General features: G+C 41.4%; 1 protein-coding gene across 1 annotated transcript in view; it reads left to right on the top strand.

Annotated features, from left to right (window-relative positions):
- Window positions 1–27,016, top strand: part of necab2 (N-terminal EF-hand calcium binding protein 2) — a 147,154-nt gene that overhangs the window by 59,377 nt on the left and 60,761 nt on the right. The window contains exons 6-7 of the mRNA XM_058645367.1: window positions 17,939–18,075; window positions 19,018–19,142. Of these exons, the coding sequence (XP_058501350.1) occupies window positions 17,939–18,075; window positions 19,018–19,142 (262 nt within the window). The remainder of the gene's footprint in view (window positions 1–17,938; window positions 18,076–19,017; window positions 19,143–27,016) is intronic.

Below are 27,016 nucleotides of genomic sequence, written 5' to 3'. Positions count from 1 at the left end.
TAAAATATCGATTTAATCATTCAAAAATAATGTATTTTATTGTTTGAAAATACATTTGTTCTTTGCGCCGTGGTTTTTTGTTAGTGGGCGGGCCTTGAGGAAGCTGCCTGCTGATTGGCTACTGAGTTTTGACACAAATCTAATTTAATATATTCTAATCATAATGTGAAATTTTCACAAATTCATCCTGCGGGTTAATCCATGTTAAAAACCGAATGATTTTAAATATGCTATTAAAATTAAAAGAATAATACTGTAAAAATGAAAATTTCCTATCACGAATCATATCCCATGCAATTTATTCAAAAAGTATCCCAATTAGATATTTATTGAGAAACATTCAGCCCTATAGACCCTACTGTTCCATTTTTTGGCACCCTTTCCTTGGGGTACCAGAGTAAAATGGTACAGTAAGGTCATGGGTGGAGCTAAACTGTACAATACTGTACCAAACTGAACCGTACCATGGTGGAAACACAGCATTTGAGGCCATTTTCAGATAAACACAGCAAACATATAACATACTGCAACTTTAACTTTTAAAAGATTTCAAATTGGGCTCAAATTACAGGTATTTTTATTGTTGCATTTTTTGCAGTCAAACAGTAACAAGGTGTCTGCAGTGTCCATCACGTCCAATTGCAGCTTGTGTCAACATGTCATCACTTTTAAAGAGTTCCCGATGTTTCTATGGCGACAACCATGGAGGCAGCATGCAGTTGTCATGGAGATGGGTCGAGACGATGTCACGGAGCCACCTTGTTAAGACAAAAAGGTCGCTCGTCTAACTTTTTGCCAGAGTTTTGTTTCTGCAGGCAGCTCCTGCTCCTGTCGTCAGCCGTCATCAGACGTAGACACTTCCCGTGGTTTACTGTAGACCTTCTGACAGCTCTCAGTTCCTCATATTTGGAACAAGACCATTGTTGGCTGCCATCACAACTGTGAGCCGCGAAGAGAGTAGATAACACCTCAGGAAAAAAAGGAGCTGGCAATGATTTTATTTGTCTTAGACGGACTCTGAGAAACGGCCCCCCCCTCCCTCCACCCTGCACGTCTGCTTCTTATCTACTTACTCATATTCCCATGACAGCTCAGAGTGTCATGAACAAATATGCAATCTAAAACACATATATAACCCACAGCCGTGGAACAAATCCAGTGTTCTTTCAACTATTTATCGCCTTTTCTTCCCTGTTTGTGTGACAGCTTTTATGATGCAAACAGAATCAGATGTGGCTCCAGAAAACAATTTTAATTGGCTTCTCCGGCAGGTGGAAATAAGTAAGCACGATTCTCATGAGGCCTCTGCAAGTGTGTGAGAGTGTGTGTGTGTGTGTGTGTGTGTGTGTCAAAGGTGATGAATAAGCAACAAAAAAAGGGGAAGGAGAATTCATTAAAATCTCCTGTCCTATCTGTCCTGCCTAAGTGCTGTGGTTAATGAGCCGCTCTCATTAGCACTTAATTTTTTTTCAAGCGTTTGCTGAGCGTGCTCCTCCGTGCTCCTCCGTGCTCCTCCGTGCTCCTCCATGCTCCTCGACGACTATACAGGCACACGCGTCTCCTCTCAGACTAAAATCTTGTTAACTCTGTCCCTTTTTCAAAATGTGTTCAGGAAATTGTTTCGCTCCGGCAAGTGACCCACCATGAGGCTTTAACTCCTCCTCCTCCCGCTCCTCTTTTCTCTCATCCTCTTCCCCTTTCATCTCCCCTGCATTGTCTTCCTCTGCCCCCGAGCCACTGCCACCTCCCCTCCTCCTCCACCTCATCTTCTCCTTTTCTTCATGAAGATAAAGGTGAAGTGGATAATGCTGGGGCAGGGGAGGCGCTCAGGTCTGTGCACAATAACGTTGGGAGCGATATGAGGAGAGTAAAGAGGGAGGAGGGAGGAGAATCGATGAAGGAGAGGGAACCGAGGAGAGTGAGATTGTGTGGAAGGGGGTTGTGGGTTTGGTTCGGTTGAGAAGTGAAGACAGTGATGAATGAAATGATAAGAAAATGGGAGTGAGTAAAACATCTCAGCGGCCTCCGCCGGTGAATATGACTCTTGAAGGAGCAGTTTGCATAACATCCATGACTTATTCATGAGGATTTAATGGAGTAAAGGAAGATTGTGCATTTCCAGTACAGTGTGTTGGTGAAGTACTGGTGCAGCAGTCGATTGTAAAAGATACTGAAAAAAAAATCTGCATTTATCTTTGTGACAACACTGTCTCATACTCAGTAAGATCATTTTTAAGGAAAATTTACAAAAAGCAGTAAAAGTCAATGGTGAATATCCAGTTATTCCAGTAGCGTCATACTTTTTGAATATACTTCTTACCAAACCAAATTTATGATAATTATAATTAAGAAGAAGTGGGATTTGAAGAGCAAATAAAGCACAGAACATCACACAGAGTCTTGATTTTATTTCAATGTGCACAGGGGAAATCTCACAAGGATTCCTTATTATTTTGCCTCCTTATTATTTCTGTTTGAGTTTAATTAATTAGAAATCACTGAGTGTCCTTCTGCGATTTCACAGCGGTGCACATCAGGCGTCGTTTGTCCAAAACCAGCACCGGAAACTTTAGATTCAAGACTCGTTATTGTCACATAACAATGTACAACCAGCGCTAACTCAACTAATATAATAAATAATAAACGTTTTATACCAAGAACCTCCTGAGAAAATATTGAGCTCCTGAAGTAAATTATCACCAACGTTAAAATACAATGGTGTAAATAGGTCGAGCAAAGTCAGCTACAGATGTTTCACGGGAGGATCATTTGCTCTCTCATCCTCCACCTGCACAAATATCACACATTAATCCTTAATGAAAATGAGAATAACGATGTAAAATTACCATTCCCTCTGATATCGCAAATCATATCGCAATCGCATCTCCTGTCAAAATAATCGCAATTAGATATTTATTCAAAATCGTTCAGCCCTACTCCAGAGGAAGCTTGCGTACCACTGGTGGTGCACGTACCACAGTTTGAGAACCATGTGTACAGGATATAGGATCATGATATAACTCTTTGGAGAATGTCTGTGAAGGTTCTCAGTCATGCAGGTCAAAGATCTTCAGACGTTTGCTGGAGACAACTGGAATTCCTTGAGTTAAATTGAGGATGTTTCATCTCTCATTCAAGAAACTTCAAACTAAAGAACACAGCTCTGAAGAAGCCTCTTGGATGAGAGGAGAGGAGAAACATCTTCCAGTTGCCTACACCTTACTTCTGAACAATATCTTGGAGGACAATACGAGTACAAGAGACCTTTTTCCTGACATTTTAGAACGTGAACCCTCCACACAGGACTGTTTTGGGTTAATAAAAAGAATAACTGGAATGTTCCTTTAACCGCTGAAATGCACATACATCCTGGTAAAGTTTCTCGGTTCCTGTTAAAAGTTCCTGCAGTGGAACAGAACCTTAAGTAGCCTCAGTCTCAGTCACAGCAGAGTCACATGCTGTACCAGTAAATCCCGTCAGACCCCGATGGCATTAGTAACCCTCAGCCTCCACAACCTGGTGTCCAGGGTTACCGTTTCCATGGTAACCAAGGAGCGAGACACTGCTTGTCAGTGTGCCTGATGTTAAAAAATAAAAATAAAGTTTGACTCCAGGAATAAAGGAGAGGAGGCAAGTGAGGTGGACAAAGAGTGAGGAGATAATCTGAAGAAAGGAAATCAAGGAGAGAGCGAGTGAAGGTGGAACGCGGACGTGTAAGGAGGTGACGGAGAGTGGAGAGGTCAGACTCAGTCAGAGTGAGGGGTCAGGGAGGTCGGGGACACAGCTTGACATCACTCACGGCTGCCGTTGCTGTATATGAGGAGGAAGCTCAGCAGATAGGATGCCATGACATTTTTACACTCATGTGATTCTACATTTTATACTTCAGTCTACTCTTTTTAGTATTTTAATCTCTTTGGGTTAGGGCTGAAGGATTTAGAATAAATACCTAATTGCGATTGTGAAATGATTCGCGATGTCAGAGGGAACGGTCATTTTTGTGTAGCTGACTGACTGTGCAACTGACTTACTGTGTAACTGACTGACTGTAACTGTGTAACTGACTGACTGTAACTGTGTAACTGACTGACTGTAACTGTGTAACTGACTGACTGTGTAACTTTGTAACTGACTGACTGTGTAACTGTGTAACTGTGTAGCTGATTGACTGTGCAACTGACTGACTGTGTAACTGACTGACTGTAACTGTGTAACTGACTGACTGTGTAACTGACTGACTGTGTAACTGTGTAACTGACTGTAACTGTGTAACTGACTGTAACTGTGTAACTGACTGACTGTAACTGACTGTAACTGTGTAACTGACTGACTGTGTAACTGTGTAACTGACTGACCGTGTAACTGTGTAACTGACTGACTGTAACTGTGTAACTGACTGTAACTCTGTAACTGACTGTGTGTTGTCAGCTGTGTGTGTGTGTGTGTGTGTGTGTGTGTGTTGACTGATGAGGTTACACCCACAGCATGAATAATACAGAGTTCTGTAGGGAGTGAGAGAGTGAGCTGGTGTGTGTATGTGTGTGTACTTATATCTTTATGAGGTCCAAAAATGTACAAACCCAACTTTGTGTGGACATTTTGTCTGGGGCCCCAGAACTTTTAAAGGACTTTTTTCAGGGTTAAGACCTGGTTTTAGGGTTAGAATTGGGTTTAGGTTAAGGTTTAGGGTTCGACTTGAGGGTTGCAGAGGGTGCTGTGCCAATCTTAGCTGACATGGGACGAAAGGCAGGGTCACATCATGTGTTTTTGAATTTTCTAGAACCCACAAACGGTCTAGGGATTACGGAAATCAGAAGTACGCATGCCAGATCCTGTTGGCAGGTTAAAATGTCATTATTCGTTAAATAAACAAGAAAATAAACTAAACTTAAAGGTAGGTTAAGGGGCTGGTGAATGCATTGTGTCAATTACATGTCCTCACTAATACATAAAAACAAGTTTGTGTGTATGTACTTGTATTTGTTACCTCTTTATGCCCGTCTAATGCAGTGTCCTAAGGAGAACCGCTGTGCAAACCTGTGTGTGTGCGTGTGTGTGTGTGTGTGTGTGTGTGTGTGAAAGAGTGAAAGGTGGATGAGTAATTGGGTGAAAATGAGAGCAGAGAATGGGGGAGTCCATACAGGGGATTTCATGCAGATGTGAGGGATTGAGGGAGTTAAACACACAGATTAAGCAGAGACCTCAACACAGCCTACGATACATATCCTTCCTCTCCTCCTCTCCTCTCCTCTCCTCTTTCCCTCTCCTCTTTCCCTCTCCTCCCCTCTCCCTGCCTCTTTCCTTGCCCCTTTTATCTCCCTTTCCTTGCAGCAGCTCTGCTCCCTCCCACTGTTCACTGTTCACAGCCGCCTCTGACCTCCATTCTCCTCCTCACCTCCCTCCAAGCTCTTGTTTCTCTCAGACAGACGACGCTGGCACGATATCTGAAGAGCGCCAGTGTTTTCTGATGCCTGTTAGTGAGTTCGCCTTCTGTTTAGACACAAACCCAGGCACGCTGCCTGCCTGTCTGCCTGCCTGCCTGCCTGCCTGCCTGTCTGTCTGTCTGTCATGGACCACTTCCACTTCCACGTCTCTCCAAAAAACACCAAATGTTTGCTAATCTATTATCATCTCCTGTTTTTAGCTTCTTTCAATCCTGACTGCAAATGAACAAATGTCCCCCAGTGAGTGAGTGAGTGAGTGAGTGAGTGAGTAATCAAGTGTTTTTGATGACAACACTAATTATGGTCGTGTTGGTGCTCTGCTCTGTGCTTGAGTGACTGGAATATAAATATTTGCTGACTGTGAACAGACTCCAGGCTACAAACAGCTGATTGATCGATTAATAATCGACAGGTTAATTAATTACCAGCTTTTACATATCGATCTAATTTCAGCTGCGTAACTGTGACTATGCTCGAGAAACTGAATGTCCTTTTGATTTGAGGGCAAATTAACTGAAGTTAAAGGCTAAAACCAAAGTATTTTTTATTTAAAGTGATAATACTTTGTGTGATAATACTTGCGTGATAATACGCAACTCGTTTTTGCGTATTTTTCCGTGTTGTTGAGTCAAAGTTATGATTAATTTTTGTTCATAAAACATAAAACTTTGAATTGTGATATATTTATTTCCAAATTTCACAAAGTTAATGAAATTTTAAACTTTTTTCTCTGTGTGTTTATATAGTTATAGTTATATAGTTATAAGACACTCTAGATTGCACATATTCTTATAGCCTCTGTATATATGTTTTAACATAGTAATGAAAAAAAATGGTTACGGTTAGGGTTAGACATTAACTCATTAACTGGTTATGGTTCAGATTCGGGATAATGTTTTTTTTTTTAGGCTGTCCACATGATGGAGGTCAATGCAGTGTGTGTGTGTGTGTGTGTGTGTGTGTACATGCTCAGGTTAGTGCCCCACTAATGGAGTAATATACGTCCCCAGAGGAGTGGGTAAATGTCTAACTGTACAAGTCCACCATTAGAACTCCACCACACACACACACACATACTGTCAGAGCATTGTGTGTGTGTGTGTGTGTGTGCACACAAGGCTCCGAGAACTCGAGCGAGTGTGTGATAACCGAGCGAAGCTCTGGACAGTGTGAGTAGTCATTTAAGTACAATATGTCTCTCTCAGTCAGAGGCCTGCTGCCCCGCTATCATCTCCTGCGCCGCGCTAAAATGGTGTTGCTTAGAGACATATTGACTCCGGTTGCTAGGATACCATTTTAATTGGTTGATGTGTGAAGCCGAGGCAGGATTGTGGGGGGTTTTCCCCAGCACATCAAACCTCTGTCATCCCAGCAGAAAACCTACTGTAGGGAGACGGCGCTGCTGCCTCTGCAACGAGGCAACGAAAATGAAAGTTCATTCCGTCTTAAGGTCGAGAAATTAAAAGAAAATCGCCTCAGGTGCGTGTGCGCGGGAAACACCTCAGAAATGCCGCAACACAAACAAGTTATATAGGTTACCGTGGCAACGGTGGATCAAACCAATAGAAAGTAATGAAAAAAAGTCTAAAAATAGGCACCTCGGAAAGTCTCCGGGGAGCACACCTCGGTAAGAAGGCGATGTGTGGCTGCTGTTCTGCTCCGAGCGGCTTGAAAAACGAACAGAAAACATCAAACTGCTCATGGATTACATTCTGAAAACTCTTCTCTTCTCTTCTCTTCTCTTCTTCATTATTCTGCCTTGTTATTTTGTATGAAAATATCAAATTCAATTGAATTTGATTTGATGATTTTAGCTTTAGTTCAGTGTTGCTGTGTTAAATTGGCATAGAAGATTCAAAAAAGAGACAATTTATCTGCAGCCTGCAGGGATTTGCTACTTATATTGTTTTCAAACTGTGAAACAATATAAGCAGCACTCACATTCAGACTTTTATTTTAAGTTTTTCTCTTCTTTCCTTGATTTTAACTTTTGAGGTCCATTGTATTGTCCTGCGTGTTGTCTACAGCGTGGAATCTTCTCGTAGGTTCTTCTTGGCGTATTGCGACATGGCGGTTGGTATATGACTATATGGTTCTGCTGCATGCTCGTGCACACATGTGTAAAAAAAAACAAAAAAAAACAGCATTGCTCCATAATCCTGCTAATGGTGATGAAGTCCACGAGGGAACCGTGTCGTCCAGCCTCGGATGTTGTTTCAGCTTTGTTTACACTGCGAGCGTCGCAACCCTGTAAAGCTCTTAAAGACAGAATTATCTCTCCTCCTCCTCCTCCTCCTCCTCTCACATCACAGCTGAGACTCATCAGGCTCCTTAAAGCTAAGCCGTTTGGATTGGGGGAATTTAGAGAGGGTCAATAGCAACACTTAACGTGCTCTCTCCAGACCGTGCATCCCAGTCGTGGTCAGTCATGGTCACCACCAGAAGTCGGACATCTGAGATTATGTGTGGATTATTTCCAGTGTTATACAGTCACACCTGGATTGATTGGCAGTAATGCAGGACAAAGGAGAGACGCTTACAGACCAGTCCATGCTATTGTATACTGTAGCACATAACTCTGCGTCTGGAACGGGAACGCTGAGTAAGAACGACAATAAATAAGGATTTGTTGATCCTTCAGAGCAGTTCCATCAATAGTCGTCGATGCAGTGAATAAAATGAAATGTGCTTCAATTTTCCCAAACAATATCATTGTTTTTATGATGGATTGGCCAATAAATTATCTGCTGTGTAACTTTAAGATGGATTGGTATCTGTGCTCGTGTTTATGCGCCAACAAGAACATCATTTTTATTTTACAGACAGACTTTTAGTAAAACGATTCCCATGGGTCCTTGAAATCCTTAAAAAAAAAGCCCTTAATAGACATGGGTCATTGAAAGTGCTTGAATTCTGTTGATATTTAGGTAAATGTCTCCCCTTGTTTGTTACGTCGCCACCTGCTGTTTCATGCCCTGCATTGCTTGATGTACGTAGACTAAGCAGCACAAACGTCGAGTCATAATTATCAGCTGTGTTGTGGACACTGTCCACTGTCTCTCTCTGTCTCTGCCGTTGACGTGAGATTCCATGCAGAACAACGAGCGAGTAACGTTAATCAAGAGCGAGCGAATGACGACGTGACGCCGGGGAAATGAAAATTCCAACATCTCTGACTCATCAAAAGAAAATGACAAAGACTAACTTTATTATTATTCAAATATTTTTATTGAATTTTTACAAAGACTAACTTTGACCCAAGATCCCGAGGACAATCACTTGTCCAGATGCAGAGCGTGCTGCCAATCAATAAAAGTGGACGCCATCATGGGCGAAGCGCCTCTTACAAGTCGCCTCTCCCATCGTAAGCTGTGTCGGCACGTTCGGTCCTTGAATTTGAGGAAAGTGATCCTGGAAAAGTACTGGAAAAGTCGTTGTAAAACGCTGAGGCTGGAGGTTGAAGCCAATGTGGAAATCAGGTTTAATTTGACTTGATTCAAACTCTGTCCCGTTCACTTCAGACACTTCTTTTCCTTGGCCTTTGACGCAGTGTCAATCAGAGTCAGCGTGAGATGTTGTGTTTTAATGTATTTTTACTTAATTTGCTTATTTGCTCTATAAATAAAGTGGATTAGATTGATTGCGTAAAGTAAAGCGGTTCAGAAACCCAACATAGACTTGACCAAATACTAAACTTGAGTCTTTACAAACCGCGGTGTGACGTCCTGACCGGTTGCCTCTTGAATTTCCTCAGACCTTACGCTGATGACGAGAGATCTACTGAACCTGGATGTTTGGTCCATTACATACAAAGCTCAGTTGTCTAAGTATCTTAGATGTTCTGTACTGTATCGCCGTGCAGAGCGACTTCTGGTTGCCTGGCAACTGCAGTGTGACTGCACTGATATCATTGTGCCGCCAATTATCTTGTAGAAATATTTATAACGAGACTAAAATAATGTAGTCTTTTATTATTTCTGTTTGTGCACGGATTACACAAACTGTTTCCTAATCCCTCTGTTCTTCAATACTTACAAACCACATCATGTAAGGAGATTACAATCCTGAAATGCAAATTTAAGCATTAGTGTATTTATAATTTAATAATCATCATTGTTATGTTTAAATCTCATAGCGTGGGAGGTCTCTGTTTGTTTTGCCGTCGTCGTTGCTGCTCTCACTTCTGAAGTGATTGTTTACAGGTTTTCAGTTTCCTGACATTTATTATTATTCAAAGTTAAAACACCCTCATCACCTCCGTCCCCCTCCGCACAGCCCCCGTGTCTCCATCTGAGTCACAGAAGAAGGAATAATTTCCCCTAACGAGACCAATCTCTGTAATCACTGATTACTCCTACAGCCCCCTGTAATCAGCCACCAACATCTTATCACAAAAGACTCTGTGCGTGTGCTTGTAGTCGTGTCTTTGTGAGGACCGCTGTGACAATTGGACCTCATGGAGCGAAGACATTTTGGATTGTCCTCCTTCTCTGACACTGGTTTATGGCTTGTTCTCAGAGGTGTAAGTTAAGGAACCTGGAAAATACATGATGTCAATGAATCGTCCTCACAAAGACAGAAGTACCAGTGTGTGTGTGTGTGCTTCAGAAGTGAGCTGCCCTACACATGTATGCAAATGCGTAGGTGGATGGTAATGAGGAAATTTGTTGTTAACCTCGAGAAGATGAGAAGAAATGTTTTACGTGAGGCCTGAAACAGTTGCACACACACACACACACACACACACACACTTTGAAGGCACGGTCAATTACTTGCGCTTACTTCACGTCATTTGCCTCCTCTGGCTTGTGTCGCTATTTCACGTGACGCCTTTTGGTAAATGTGTGAAAAATGCATTCAATACAAATATAGAGCCTGAGGTTATGTGTGTAAATAAAAAATCATCACATCATTAATCATCGCACAAGAACACGCTCCTGTTCCTCCTGCCTTCATTCACACACTAACACACACACACACACAGAGAAAACACACATTAATCTGAATAGATAAACACACACACACGGTGATCTCCACTGTAGCTAATCACTGCTCTGTTTTCATGCGAGCCAGCGGAGGGTTGATGGTGTTTCTCCTCCTCGGTCAGTGATCTGTGTGAATTATAGATTACAGCTTTTCTATCCCTGGTTCTGAAGCCCAGGCCCATGGGAAATGTTCAGCAGCAGAGAGAGAGACAGAGAGAGACAGAGGGAGAGACAGAGAGAGACAGAGAGAGAGAGGATGATAGACATTGTACATACAAGAAAGAAAGAGGGGGGGGAAACACGGGGAAGCTTGAAAGTCCCCCCTGCTTTTCCTGAATCAGGTGACCCTTTGGTTTTTCCTGCTCTTTGCTGGTTTCCCTGATTCACAGAATCCGAAAGCTGCAGCCAGAAAAGTGGGTAACTGCCCCAGGGATCCACTCGCACCTAATGTGGGTCTTCTAGCTGCAATCTGTGTCGGCTGCTTTGTCCCAATTTGTTGTGCATTTTGTAGGATGAGCCGCTGAAACATAGAGACTACAGTAAATCCACAGTTTCCACAAGAAGTACCAAGGAATTAGAAGTTCCGTGAACTTTTCACGAGGAACCGAACGTTCCTGCAGATTTGCTTGTGTTTTCACCGCAGTTGGAGTGGATTTAGCAAATTAGCACAATGGTGTTTAACCAGTTGCCACAACAAGCTGTTACACAATGAATGTATTCATCGATTTGACTGAAAATATACTGTGGTTATATTCATTTATCGTCTTTCTACGAAATCATGAAATCTCAAGCATTAAAGGAATACTTCACCGATTTGCATTGAGCTTTGTATTACTACAATAGACGTAGTATTTTTCGTGTGTGTGTGTTTGTGTTTGTGTGTTACTACAGTGAGGATGTCAATATGGCTCTGCTTACTCACATGAAGAGAAAAAAGTCAACTTTTATGTTGCATGTGTGATGCTGTGGAAGTGTTTGTGGAAGTGGAGGTACAGAGGACACGGCAGCCTGCGGGGAAACATGTTTGCTACAAAGTAAATCCAGCCTCTTCTTCTTCTTCTTCTTCTTATTCTTGTTCTTCTTCTTTTCCGTCACCTACGGTAAAAATTTCTCTTTCATTGTCTCCATTACCGCATAAGTTTCCCTTTTTGAAATCGCACCATGCCCCACCCCTCGACAAATCCCACCACACCATGATGACTACCAGGGCCGGCCCGAGGTATAAGTGAACTAAGGGCCTCCGGCCACCAGGGGGCCCCCAATTAAGTGTTTGTTTTTTAAAACATATTAATTATTATATTAAGTGACCTCATTCCAGGACCAAGTGTCACTGGTGGGCACGTAACAAAGAAAAGAATGAAGATATTTCTCAACTCAGGGGAAACTGAGGTTGGGAAGCACAATTTTCAAAAATACTACCTCTATTCTTGTAATACAAAGCTAAATGTAAATCGGTGAAGTATTCCTTTAAGTGTGATTGTGTTGTGAACACACACACACACACATCAGTTTATGTCTGCAGAGTTTAGAAATGTCTTTAAATTGTCCATGGGTCTCAGTGGTACGCGAGTTTGCTCTGGTGGTAAAAATCAGAAATACTGTTCTACTGTATGTACCAGAGTATGAATGGAGGGTGAGCTGAACACAAAGTGGAGTTACTCATTAGTAAACTGAACTGAAAACAGAAAAACTGAATGGTAATTGAAAGTAGGACAACATTCTGGAAATAAAACGTAGCATTTCATAGGGTTTTAAAATTGTAATCACAGTAGCATTAGAAGATGAGTTGGCAGAATGTTCCGTATCACTGAGCGTACGTAACAGACTGGCGCTAAGGTGTTTTTCACAAACCTCTGAGGATATTTTGAAAAGTCACAGATGCGGCGAGAGAGTAAAGACAGAACTGAGCCAAAGTAAAAGTGCAGCAACAGCTGCTGCAATCAGAGAATCAACAAAGCGGCCAAGTAGAGAGATCCCTTATTGTAATAAGTGTAGGAAAGAATATTCAGATCACTGTGAAACTGTGTTCAAGACAAATTAAACAACTGGAGCTGTCATAGTCGAGGTCATTAACAGTAAACAGTATTTATAGCAGTACACAACAAAACGCCAACAACAGCAAACGTGAGGGAGAGTAAAGTCCTGCTGCTGCTGCAAATTCAAAACATCGACTGCTGGACATTTAATGTGAGGAAATTTAACGAGCTGTTGTGGAGATTGATCGAATAAAATTAAAAAGCTGGAACACAATCAGGTTTTTTCCTTGCTAAACATTCCACCCAGAAGGCTCCCAAAATCTACCGAAAATACCACGCCCCCAAACAGGTTAATAAAATATTAACTCAGACCTTTTTGGTTCGATTGGGGGGCCAATTTCTGTGATTTTGCATATTTGGTATTTCAATGAACTCCTCCCAGAGCTTAACTGCTATCAACTTCAAATTTAGTCAGGTCACTCTGAACAACATAAGGATTAAAAGTTACCAAAAGCTTAACTTAACATCACACAGTGCAAACGCTAGGGGGCGTCAAAGTTGTGGCAAATTTTGATGTGTCAGCAAAAAACATGAAATTGTGATAACTCCACTGTAGAAGGTCCAATCGGAACCGAACTTGCTATGATTTACAGGTATAATACTCCCGCCTTGAAGAGGCACAAATGAGATGGTGCAGCAGGAGGGGGTGCAAGGACCTGATATTGCCACTTGCAGCTATATTTATTGTAATTATTACAGAAAATCTGTACATTTCCATAAAAAACTGCTGCAAAATGACAGCAACAGCAAACATGAAGGGGATTCAAGTCCTGCTGCTGCAAACAAAGCAAATTAAAAACATTGCACTGCTGGGCATTTACTGGCAGGAGATTAAACGAGCTCTTGTGGAGATTGATCAACTGAAATAAAAAGCTGGAGCAACTCAGTTCCACCCAGAAGGTTCTCTGAGTCAAATATCATCCAGAACTTCCATTTAGTCCCTGCTCCTTGTGCTGAAAATCCCTGTGACAGAAACGAGAATTATTTTCACAGAAACGCTGCGTTTCTTCCACCAACCCCGCACAGATGTAATACTCGTGATGACAAGAAACATTTAAATTGGGGTTCATATGGTTTGCATACATTCTCTTGTCACTGTAAAGCAAGAAGTTACAAATAATATGAATGTAACACAGGACTCTAACATGGCAGGAGACTTGGGGGGTAATTCACTGTGACTCCCTTGACAATTGCAAATAAAATGTATGCGCACAGACATTTAAGGCGTCACATTTGGTGTCTGTGATTTGTATGTGCGGTTGGATGCCAGCTGCCAAGGGCTTTTCCTCTGACAATAAAAGAACAACCAATTTATCCAACACATTTTATTACTGTCTCAGCTTTTGCCCGCGAGCGTTTCCCCGCTGTCATCTATCAGGACTCCAATTTTTACTCTAAATCTCCTTGTTAATAAAACAGCTGTGCTGTTCAATTCCCAATTCCATACGAGGGAATTCCTCACTCTCGTGTGTTCCGAAATGTCATAAACGTTAAAGGCCCAGTGTGTGAGAAAATGGTAAGACTGTAGAGTCTCCAGCACTCACCCGTTCCTTCCTAACGTGTGTCGGGGATCTACGGTGGCCCTCGCATACCAGAAAGAATATTTGTTCTGCTGTAAAAACATGTTAGTAAGCGAGATAGTAGCTCTCATTCCAAAGAATTTATATTCTTAACTGGTTATATAAACACACTTATGGGTAATATATTCTAATTCTACCAGTTAACCCTTCTTAATGTTACACACACAGGACCTCAACTCCCATAATTCATGCTGTGAGTACTGAAAAGTACTGCACACACAGTACACAAAGGCAGCACCAGCTGATTTCAACATCTTATACAAAGATGACACTGTACTGTTGAAATTGTTGTGGTTTTTCACAATATGCGACTAATCATCATAGCAGTTTTACAAAATACAGATATTTTCCTCAGATAAATCACCAATGAATGTTTTTTTTTCCATATATATTGCACAAACATAGAAATGCACTCTTTTGAAACCCCAAATTGAATGTTTTTGACAGCACCATGTTGGTTTATTTCCATCCCTAAGTAATCGTGATATAGGTAGAGGACTTTACTGTTAGCTGTCAATCACACAGTATCTGCTTCATCATCTATGTGACTCTCAGTGCGATCATAATTTCGAACATGGACGTCGTGCTGCATTGAAAAAGACCTTAAAACTAATGGTGAGAATTAGACTTTCCTCAAAGACTTGCACACAAACCAAATGTTCCAGAATCGCAATATATTCGGCCTTTTACCATGTTGACGTTAGTTAGTCCCTTTTAAGAATTTGCCTAAATAGCAATTTCATTTTTGCTCCACTGGATCCGTGTTTCATTAAAAAGAACACACATGGAAGTCTTTTATCAACATTCTTTTATCTTTTATCAGCATTTTTTTAGTCAATGGACCCAGAACGCCAACTTTTTCAGTTTGTCATTTGTATGTATTCAGATAAGAATTCATCCATCCATCTTCTACTGCTTTATCCTCCACATGAAGGCCAGTCTCAGCTGACAGAGGGCGAAAAGTGGGGTCACACCCTGGACACATCGCCGGTCCATCACGGGGACACACATAGAGACAAACAACCATTGTATGTACACAGACAGATAAGAATCCCACTTTGGTAATTGACTCTCAGCGTGATAGTCATTAGTGAATCATCAGTGTCTCTGTTAGGACCTGCAGCCCTCAGTTCTATCATTTAAGTGCATTTTTATTGGCTGGTATTTAAGATTAATGTGTGTTTTATGCTTTGCATTGATGATGCTCATGAAAACCAGAAGAAGCTGACGGGGACGGTTCCGCACATGAGCTCATAAGGAAGAGCCGCCTCTACCAAGTCAATAAGTGCATGTCTGTGTGTGTGTACATGCGTGTGCCTGAGTAAAAGCCATTGACTGTAATAATGGAAGTCAATGCAGCCAGTGTGATTCTGTGTCTCGCGGGAGCGTTTGTCTTTGATTAGAGTGCAGCGGAGGATGGCTGACTGCACAGGAACCTTAATTGTCTCCCTGAATCACCACACTGTGACTTCTGACAGAAAAGCTGACATGACCGACTGACTCCTCCCTCTCTCTCTCTCTCTCTCTCTCTCTCTCTCTCTCTCCCTCCAAAGGACGCACTCTGTCAATTATGACCATAACTTTGATACTGAGGTTTTCACTGGTTAATCTGACAACAGTGAAATAAACTTAATGTTTCTAGAAACCTTAACCTTTAACTCGATTGGGGACTCGAGTTTGCCGTCACACTTCAGTGAAACAAACCCCGAAACTTTTGAATAACATATTCCCCTCCTCGCCTGAGGCGGCGCTGCATCAAGAATTACTGAAGGAGAAGACAAGACAAACGGTGAACAAGAAAACTTGCTCATCTGATAACTTCTGTTTCCGCCACATAAGAACAAAACATGGAGCTGCATCAAATCCTATCAGTCTTGCGTTTTTGCGTATTGTTCTACACACTCAAAAGTTTTGGTTGTCTTTACCCACAATGCCCTGCATTGTAGTCCACTTCCTGCATTTAGAGACCTACATTTGTATGTGGACCAGAGTTCACGCATTCACACCTCCCCAAATGAACCAGACTTTCAGAAGGGCTGGTGTGAATGCACCCTTAAAAGACCATTCACACGAAAGAGTCCAGGTGAACCCACAAAAGTTTTTTGGTTTTTTTTGCATTTTTAGCATTTTGGGAGCCCTGAAAACGCTATTTGGGAAAAATCTCGAATTCACCATTGTTTTGTTTGTGTGTAGACAACCAACACACTATTTTGGGAAAACATTGATATCATGATTTGGTTGGTCTGTTTGCTTCATGATAACTTCTATTCCCTGTTGTGAATGTATAAACTGTGTATTATTAACTATAACTATAACTATAAGCTGTGTATACTTATTCGAAAGATTCTCTCAACGTCGGGTTATTTTAATTAAAATAAACACACACCATCTATTCTTTAAGTACAGATAGTTTAGTATACGTAAACACCGCTGCATTAAAATGCACTGAAGCCCAAAGCCAGACAGGCCCTGATGTCCCCATCGTTACAGTCGCTAAGCTTTATGATTTTGCAGTCACTGTTCAGGGAGGACGTTTTTAGCTCTCAGTTCCCTAAATAATTAAAAAGGTGGCAGATAAGGTCCTCAGAGTTAGAGCAGGAGCTCCCGTCTTATCTGCCACAGTCAGTGCCTCAGCGCAGGGACTCCTGCTTCCAAGCTGTCGTCTAGATGTCACTTCTATTTTCCTTTTCTTTTTTCTGTCAGTCGCCCTCAGGGTTAGAGGACGTCAAATTTCCAGGGTTAATTGAATATATTTCCCACTTTCAGGTTGCTTATTGCAGCACTTGGACGACGTTTAAAAAATGGTTGATTACAGACGGATCAATAGGCTTGGAGGTGGATGTTGTGAGAGCTGCACTTTGTCGAGTTTCTCTTGAGTTTGTCCATGTGAGTCAGTACTGTTATAGACGAGTGCTGAACGATGCTGACAACTGGAAACTTAGCTGATTAATGGGCTGCTTTTGTGTTTAAGGAGAAGACCTGGGTGATATTTCTGTCGCGCCTCATCCGTTTCCTGCTGAGTCCGAACCAGAACTATATAAACAGTACTTTGTGATTCCCAATAGCCTAATAGCCTTAAATCTTAGACAAATAGTTTTATGCCTGGTTGGTACAAAGTTTCAAGCGAAAGTCTGATCAGTGACTCAAGAAAGTCTCGGTAAGAGAAGAGGAGGAAGAGGAAGGGACGGAGAGAGGGAACGTAGTTCTGAAAATGTGTTAATGAAGGAACATTTTAAGGATTTTTATCATTGCAATGAATGTATCTTTAATGTTAAGTTGTAGGTGCAATGTTGTGACGATGTTGTCAAGGTGACAGATAATGTCCTACAACAGGGGTCAGTAATAGGCCGACCCAAACTCTGAAGTGGGAATGTGAAACGCCACGACCAAACCAAGCATACAAATACAATTGACAAAAGTCACCCACTAAATTCGCCAGTAAGGCTCCAAATAAATGAAATATTGTTTAAATGGCATTGAATTACCGCTGTCTTTATTTGACATCTTAAACATGATGATGCTGCGGACCCATGCATAAGGAAATAATCTCTATCCGGACCTCCTTAAATCATAATTGTCTAGCCCTGATCGACAATGGTCACATGATAGCAGAGAAAGGGAAGAAGTGAGTAGCAGGGGAGAATTCCCACTGGTCAAATAACTTGTCTAATCCTGGGTTTTAAAAGGTTTTTCACCTGTGGGAATGTGTTTAATTGACATTTGTTGACTCTGTAATGATTCTGGTTTGTACCAGCGTCAGTGGGAGTGTAAGTCCAGCGCTGAATGCTTTAATTACTTTGTCCATCTGCTCTGTTTAAGCTCAGAATGTGAATGAAATGTCAGTACACAGTTTTATAACAATGGATTTTCTTTTTCTGTTCCGTTTCCCCCAGGTGTATGAGAGAGGAACCAACGTGGAGCAGTTTGTAACACGCTTCCTCCTGAAGGAATCAGCCAATCAGATCCAGTCTCTTCTGAACTCTGTGGAGAGCGCCGTGGATGCCATCGATGAACAGCACAGCCAATCAGGGTGCGTGTGTGTGTGTGTGTGTGTGTTCATGACTGTGCACATGTGTCATGGCATGATGTGTAAAACTCCGGTTGTCAGCAGACATAATTTGAAACCAGGCAGTGTTTCAGGCACAAATCTTCTATGGTTAAAACATCTGTCGCTCACACAAACACACACACACACACACACCAGTGTGTGCTGCATTTGAAGTGAGGACCCTGAGAGATAATGCATTCCCTTGTCCCTTACCCTAGCATTAACCATCACAACTAAATGCCTAACCCTAACCTGAAGCCAATTCTAACCCTAAAACCAGGTCTTAATCCCCAAAATGTCCTCACTCGCCCCATGGTTAACCAGGGATGTCAAACTCAAACGACCTGTGGGCCAATGAGTGTCGAAATTTCACAGAATTCCAGATATAAAAGTGTTGGTTTTGACATGGATCGATGTTTACTTCACAATAATAACACAATTATGATGCAAAATAAACCTATTAATATCAAAAAAATATGCAAATAATCATGACAAAACAACAAAAAAGCTCATCCATGTAATTTAATCTTAATATTTACAATATTTACACACACACATGATCGTGTGTGTGTGCCGTGTGCGCTTGTGTTCTTGTTTTTGTTGCTTTGTGAGGACCAACAATTGGGCCTCCCACGGGCCACATGTGGACCCCCAATTGATAAAATGCAGCCCACAACTTAATATCAAGTTACAATGAAAACACGGCCCACAACCTTCGTTTTATGCCTTCTGTGACCATGCTGTCGGATTTGGCATGTGTACTTCTCCTTACCGTAACTCGTAGACTGTTGGCGATATCTAGAAAATTCAAAAACTTCGGACTGGCCACGGTGTGACACCGGTTTTTGGCCTATGTCAGCTGAAATTGGCACAGTCCTCAAAAAGCTGCACTTTCTCTATCTAATTATCCGTCTCTCATTCCAGTCATCCACCCGCCAAGGTGAGTCCACGAGTGCCCGAGAGGCGCTACGAAAACACTGTCCCCGACTATCCTCCCAACAACAGAGTCAGTGCCAGGGAAGCTGTCAGGACCATCAACACTGCTTCAGGTGACAAACACACACACAATCACACACACACACAGTCTTGATTTTATGGTTGGAGGTCGTCCGTCACATACTTGTATGATTAGCATCCTATTCTCTGCCTTTTGTGGGTGTAGATCATCCTGGGTGAGCAGAAATCAAAGTTTGACTACCACTCAGCAGTTTGTATATCCACTACACATCACACACACACACACAAACACACACGCACGCAATTTATTCCCCCGGTGTAAAGCACCTCAATCAGCCACCTGCACAGGCCCGGTGCAACTTTTCTGTGGTGGCCAGGAGAGGAGAGCTCAGATAAATGGGTTGGAAAAAAAAACATCAATGAGGATCACAACTGGGGGGGGGGGTGGGTGTTGAATTGTGGTTATGACTCTGTAAGCAGATGGCAAAGGCAGACAGCTGGTAAATATACGCATCTCTAAATTCTGTGCCATGAACTTCTGTTTTATGTGTGTGTACAGTGTGTGGTATAACTCATGTTGTGCGTGGGTAAATTTGTGGGTTTGTTTTCCTCATTGGGGACAAAAAGCCATTAAGTCTAAATAACATATAAATAATCATAATGTTCTTAAGACGCAGACGCATGCTTTAAGGCTATATTGTGACGGTAATGGTTAGAAATAAATCTGAAAAATGATTATGTCCTCTCAAGTCATGAAAGTGTGAAAGAGCAGAGAGCGACGCTTGAGTCAGTCACTCTGAAAAAAATGTTTCTTTGACCCTGACGCCTAAAAGGTCAGATCAGACTGAAACACAACTTTGAGATTAAAGAAAAAGCCAGAAGTCTGAGATTAAAGTCAGAATTCTGAGATTAAAGAAAAAGATGAACTCTTGAGATTTAAGGAAAAAGTGAATTTTTAAGATTAAAGTCAAATCTGAGATTAAAGAAAAAGTCACTTCTGAGATTAAAGTCAACATTCTGAGAAAAAAGTCAGAATTCGGAGATTCTGAGGTTTGTTTGGGTTTGTGTCACTACTAATCTTTCATATGATCTAAACCTGTAGACCTAATTACAGTCACTCAATAATAAGAATAGTACAACTATACAATGTTTTGTGATATATGTACTGTTGCCATTTTGCATTCTCAATATTACAAACATTTTTTACAGTGTATCTTTTGTCTAACAAAAACAAAAACACAGTGAAAGTGTGTATTACAACACATATTCATAAATAAATACCAAGGCCAGATGTGTGTGTGGCCACTTGACTCATTTTAGCACAGACATGAACATAAAACACTCAGGATTTTGTGATTTACAGTCATTGTCGTAGTGAGGCGACTGTTGCTAAGTGTTGACATGGTTTCCATCCATCGCTGCGTTTTAGCGGCACGTAAATGCAAAGCCGCTGACATTACAGTCAGATGGGAGGAGAGTGATGACATTTAATTCTCACTCAGCTTTGTGTTTCTGACAGCAGGCTGCCACAGAACGCTTCACTTTTCGTCCTGTAAGAGTGTGTCCATAAATGTTGTGAAAGGAGAAGACTGATCTTTTACACGGAGCTAAAAGAGGAATAAATAGACACACGTGAAAAGGGTAAAAGACAACACTGACTTTCAGTGCTGCAACCACTGATTATTTTCACAATCGTGTAATCTGACAATTATTTTCTTGATTCATCGATTAGTTGTTTGGTCCACAAAATGATTTAAAAAAAGGTTGATCATTGTTTCCCGAACCTCAAAAATTTGTCCACAAACTTATTCATTTTAGTACATAACATAACACAGTGATGTCAAAAGAAAATGAAATAAATTGAAGGGTCTGTTAAAACTCACTTAATCCTGTGGCAGAGCCAGATTAGATGAACATTATAATATGCCTGGCACATCAAACGCTTATGAACATCTAGTCTGGTCACGAGGGGGGCGGTCTCGAGACATATGCACACTGTTCAGTAGTGAGTGGACAATATGAGCTTAAAATTATAACACAATAAACCATCATGATGATATTTCACAGAAAAAGGGCTTGTTTTGCTATGGAACGATGTGTACGTCACATTATAAACATATTAATGATGCAAAATAAATCCCATAACAGAAACGGAAGCATTGCATTCACCTAACTTTCTAAAAGGATGTTTTACGCGATTTTTCTTTTCCGTAACCTGAAATGTTTTTTCTGTGAAAACAAACCCACATATTTTATGTAAAAACACCCGGAAAAATATTTGTAAAAACACCTGAAATTCTTTTTTTCTTAAAAATGTTTGCCCTAAAAACAGACCTGAACATTTTTTTCTCTAAAACAGAGCCTTAAAAAATTGTTTTTGGTGAATGTAATATGCAAGTATTACAGTACATTAAATGAACACAATGAAAGCAGCAGAAGTGGAGCTTGTTGAAATGATTGATTTCCTGTGGCGAGAACAGAATAAAACCTATTTTCTGTTTAGTGGAGCTAAATGGCTTTTAAATGATACTTTCCAGGGTTTGCGGCTCTTGACCCTGACACAGATGTCTCGATAGAGACGATATGATATCAGGAGTCCGGTGACAGTGACACACTGCTCCAATAAAAGTGTGGCTCTATAATAACAACATGGCCCTCAGAGAAAAACTGCTGCTAATGACTTTGTACTCTGAACCCGAGCATTAACTGAACCACTGCAGAATTTCATTCATAACAAACTAATAACATAATCTGCTAAACATGGAGCTTCAAGGCAAAGAAGATGAAATAAAAAAGGATTTTAAATATGATAAGTTATAATTGTTGTCATACACATTAAAACACTTAACGGTTACGTTTTCATTCTATTAAAAAAGATATTTTATACACAGCATGTATATTTTGAATATAAAAAGTGAAATGTCAATGTAAATGTGGATATCAATATCAAAAACACTACTAAATTTACTTAATACAGCCCCCGCACTGGGGAGCATGTGGTTAGCACTGTTGCCTCACAGAAAGAAGGCTGCTGCTTCGTGTCCAGGTCCCGGTGCTGTTTGCATGTTCCCCCGTGTGTACCTGTGGGTTTTCTCTGGGTCGGCTGGTATTGGCACCAGCGCCCTTGAAAAAAAAACCTCATAAAAACAGACCTGAAAAATAAATCTTGCAAAAACTGACCTGAAAAACAAATCTTGCAAAAACAGACCTGAAAAAAAATCTTGTAGAATTTATTTTTTTGAAAAAAAAAATGTGAAAAAAAAAATCTTGTAAAAACAGACCCGGAAAAATCTTGCAGAAGTTTTTTTTTTTTTTTTTTTTTTTAAATCGTGAAAAAAAACCTTAGAAAAAAATCTTGTAAAATCAGACCGGAAAAAAAAAAATCTCATAAAACATACCCGGAAAAAAAAAAAATTGGACACTAAATATGAGAGTGAGAGTGAATGGTTGTTTGTCTCTTGACATGTCCAAAACAACATTATGAAGACAAATGAATAATTTTAAATAGTTAATTGAAGGCATAATACCAGCTGTGCTAATTATAAACATACTGTATACTGCATTTTTATGTCCCCCCTAACAAGAATTACTCTCTGAAATACTGTTAATTGTCCTCCGCAACAATGAATTGGGCTTTTATTTTTTTGCCCCTGAGTGAATGGTTGTGTGTTGACTCTGCGATGGACTGGTGACCTGTCCATGGTTTAACAGCAGATGTGACCTGATGTCAGCTGGGTTTCGCACCAGCAGCCCTCATGTGGAGGATAAAGTGGTAGATGATAGATGGATGGATGGATGGATGGATGGATGGATCATCAAGAGAAACAATCTTAGGTACAAGATATTTCATGTCACTTAAATTTAGATTCACCCTGATTCCAAACTAAAGCAAAGACGTAAATTTGTCAAACTCACAATCGTCCTTTTTATTGTCTCAGTTTCCTCCTCCTCCTCCTCCTCTTCCTCCTTGTGTTTGATACTGTAGGCTGTAAAGTAGCTCTGACAGCCAAGGACCTTCATGTTAGCTGTGCTTTGTCTTGAGTCAGGATAAGTCGATTGATGAATGACTCCCCGAATCTACCTCTTCTCCCTCCCCCCCTTCTCCCCATCCTGCTGCTCAACCACCCCCAAAACGAATGAATAGTCCCACACCACTGAGTCATTTCTTCATTCTCTTCTTCCGTCGTCGTTCTCCTCCACCTTTGGCTCTTTGGCTCTGTCACACGCGTGACATCACCTTGAAGTTTTGATATCTTCCCTTTTCATTCCTAATAGCAGATGGAGAAGAGTGTGTGAAGATGTGTGTGTGTTTTTTCTGGTGGGAAGATCACAGTCTCTCCACAGAGGAACAGAGAGAGAGAGAGGGCTTGGAGGGACAGACAAAAGAGCAGAGAAGACAAAGCAGTGAGTGGGAGATGAGTGGGAAAATGACGTAAAGAGGAAGAATGAATGGGGAAATGATGAGAGCTATAAATATCCACCACTACCTTTCACTGAAAACCGTTGTGTGTAACTTTTTAAACGCTCTCAGAGTGAAGCATTTTATGGCCTGGGTTCCCACGGGTCCTTGAAATCCTTGAAAGTGTGTGAATTTGAAAGTTGAGTTGATATTTAGGTAAAATTTTTCCCTTCTTTGTAATGACGCCACCTGCTGTTTCAGTCCCTGCATTGCCAGATATATGTAGACTAGGCCTACACAGGACAAACGTGAGGTCGTAATTACTAGCAGGGTTGTGGACACAGTCCACTGTCTCTCTCCGACCGTTGACATGAGATTCCATGCAGGACAATGAGCAAGTAAAGTTAAGCAAGAGAGAGAAAATGACAACGTGATGCCTGGGAAATTAAAATTCTCACCAAAGACATTTGACAAAGACTGACTTTGGCTAAGAGCCCAAGGACAATAACTTGTCCAGATGCGGATTGTGCTGCAAATCAATAAAAGTGGATGTCATCATGGGACGAAGCAGCTCTTACAAGTTGCCCTCCCATCTAAAGCTGTTTCAGCAGGTCCTTGACTTTGAGGTAATTTGTCCTGGAAAGTCCTTGAATTTGATGCCAGCCAAGGTGTGGGAACCCTGTATGTCACAACCGACCAGGCAAGGTGGAAGAACCACGCAGCGCTACCAAACTTTGGGCAGTTGTATGTAAATTCTACTTTTGTAAATAAACCTGGACATTCACCTGTCACAATCCACGATGCTGGCTTTTCGTGACTATGAATGTCCAATATTGACACACAATGCTGTTGATGCTGCTGTTCACTGCACCACGCAGCTCCAAGTTTCCTGGATGCAGTCTGGACAAACAACACTTATGTTCAAAGATTAATTTACAAGACATGACTCATGAAAGACAGGCAGAAGATAGGAGCTGTCTCGAGTAATGAGAAACAGCTTCATACAACAGCACTATGGCCAAAAACACAAAGAGGCTCCCATGAAAGAAGTTAATTCTACTGCTAAAAATAAACTTGGACATGAAGTCGGACAATTTTGTTTTCATCAAGATCACAATATTAGCTTTTACCGAACGGAATTGTGCAGCCTCCTCATGCAGCCTCCTCCAAGTAACTGCCTGAATACCAGCTGTAGTTGCTGGTCTTTGAAACATATAATAGTACATATTATATATACAGTACATACATATGGGGTGGAGTGGCTCAGTGGTTAAGACCGGTACCCTGTGTGCGAAAGACATCATGGTCGCAATGGTCGCAAGTTCCACCCCTGGCTGATTGTACTCAATTCCATTGTAAGTCGTGTTGGATAAAATCGTCTGCTAAATGACATGTAATGTAATGTAACATATAACATATAATAAGGAAGCTATAATAGTGTTTTTATTTACATACAGTATATATCCTGAAAATGGGCTATGTATCACCAAGCAAATAACACACAACAACAAGCTATTTGTCTACACACTTCTCTCGTTAAATCCACACAGGACTGAGGCATAACTAGCTCCGCCTTTCAGACACTTCCTCCAATCATCATGCAGAAGCCCAGTGTCAGCGTCCGCCCACTGCTCCACTGACTCCCAGAGAAGCTGAGCTTCCATGGAATGGATGTTTTGACGTTATTTGTCCAAATCAGCGAGCGAGCGAGCTTCTCCGCAGTGAAAAAAAACTATTCTGGCTGCTACGGGAATACGAAAAACACGTAAGACGCTCCATCGTCCGTGATAAACAGCCGATTTTGAACAAACTAGTGACACATTCTAATGTTAATACAACAGAGTATGTATTTGACGATATTTTTTATCTGCATGTCGCAGTTTCCTGGACAACTTACCAAAGTACTGAATTAAAAAGGTTAATTCTCTCACCCTCTTCCTCCCTCTTTCTCTGCATGTGTGACTGGACAGGGAAGGAGCAAGACTTGGTAAAAAAACCATGTAGAGACTCCAGCTTTTCTGGTAATTACTCTGAATCCACCGGGGGCGATAGAGGTCACGCACTTGAGCTTGAAGCAGCTGTGTGCAACCATTAAGTTTCTCCTTTTAAGTGCTGTCACTTGACTTGTGCTCATAAATAACTAAAGTACCCTTTTGTTTTATTTTTTTTCTCGTAGTGTAGTGGCACTCCGGAGACAAAGACCAAAAGCTAAAGTGCATGCATTTGTTCATTTAAATGCATTTACCATGTTTGCTGCAGCAGCGTCTTTTTCGTCCTTCCTGCCGTGTCTTCTTCACATATTTGTGACACAGTGGCTCCTTTCAGGGGGGCAGAGTTAAGCGATTTAAATAATTCCTCTCACTTCTTCATCCTCTGTGAGGCCAATTCGGTGACAAATCTTAGCTATTCAGCTTCTGTTTTGTTGTTTGTCCACTTGAAAAAGAATATATATCCAGTTTGGAGTTCCACTTTCATCTGCTTCAAATAATGAAATGCCTGAAGAAACATGGCAGCGTAAGATGGTAGACTCCATAAAGCCAGGCCTTTGCCTTATTTTAACTATATTCGCTGTACAAGTAGAAGAAAAGACAAATCAGAACAAAAAACCCAAACAAACCAACATTCAGGTGGCAAAGACTTGCAGGAACAAGTGTTGCTTCAACACTGATTTAAATGACTCCAGAGTTGGTGCCTGGCAACCAGCCAGTTGGAGTGAGTTCCAGCGTTGGGGGTTCCAGCGTAGCTGCACAAAAACGAGAGCTCCCACAGACCCAGCACTTCCATTTTGAGTCCGCTTCCGTCGTTTGGCCGAGAGGGGCAAACGTAAATGTTTTGAGACTTGCTGGCGTTTTAGGACTTGCTGGCATTTTAGGACTTGCTGGCGTTTTGGGACTTACCAGTGTTATAGGACTTGCTGGCGTTTTGGGACTTACCGGTGTTATAGGACTTGCTGGCTTTTTGGGACCTGCTGGCGTTATGGGACTTACCAGTGTTTTAGGACCTGCTGGCGGTTTGGGACTTGCCGGTGTTTTGGGAACCCGCAGCATTTGTGAAAATGTAGCTCGTTTCTCCTCCTGCATGTGTTTTGGGTCGTTACAGTGCCTTTGCCCCTGTCAGCCACCATAAAACCCTCCTTTGATGATAAACGTGGGAAAATAATGTATCATCAAACTCAAACATTTGACCTTTTCCGACAGTTATTTGAGGAGAGTTCAGTGACGGCGGGACTTTTTTATTTTACTCGATTCATGTCAACACATTTTAGATGGCGGCTGACACTGACAGGAAAGTTAAATTAAGTGAATTTGGAATAACTCAAATCAGGGTTTAATTGCAAAGGAAGTCACTTTAGCTCCCCCTTAATCCCCTTCATGCTGCTGCTAAATTTGACAGCCGTAATTCTACACACACTTCTATAATTGACCTGGGCACTTGGTTTCTCTAAGACCATCAAAATGACCACTGGGCTTTTGTCTCCAACGGTCTCCATGGTTACAGATTATGGTTTATTTGATGAGTGCATGTGCGTGCGTGTGTGTGTGTGTGTGTGTGTGTGTGTGGGTGAAT

The sequence above is a fragment of the Solea solea genome, chromosome 12 (assembly GCF_958295425.1).
Source record: "Solea solea chromosome 12, fSolSol10.1, whole genome shotgun sequence".
NCBI lineage: Eukaryota > Metazoa > Chordata > Actinopteri > Pleuronectiformes > Soleidae > Solea > Solea solea.
Note: the sequence above shows the minus strand (reverse complement) of the source record. Positions and strands in the feature narration are given on the sequence as shown.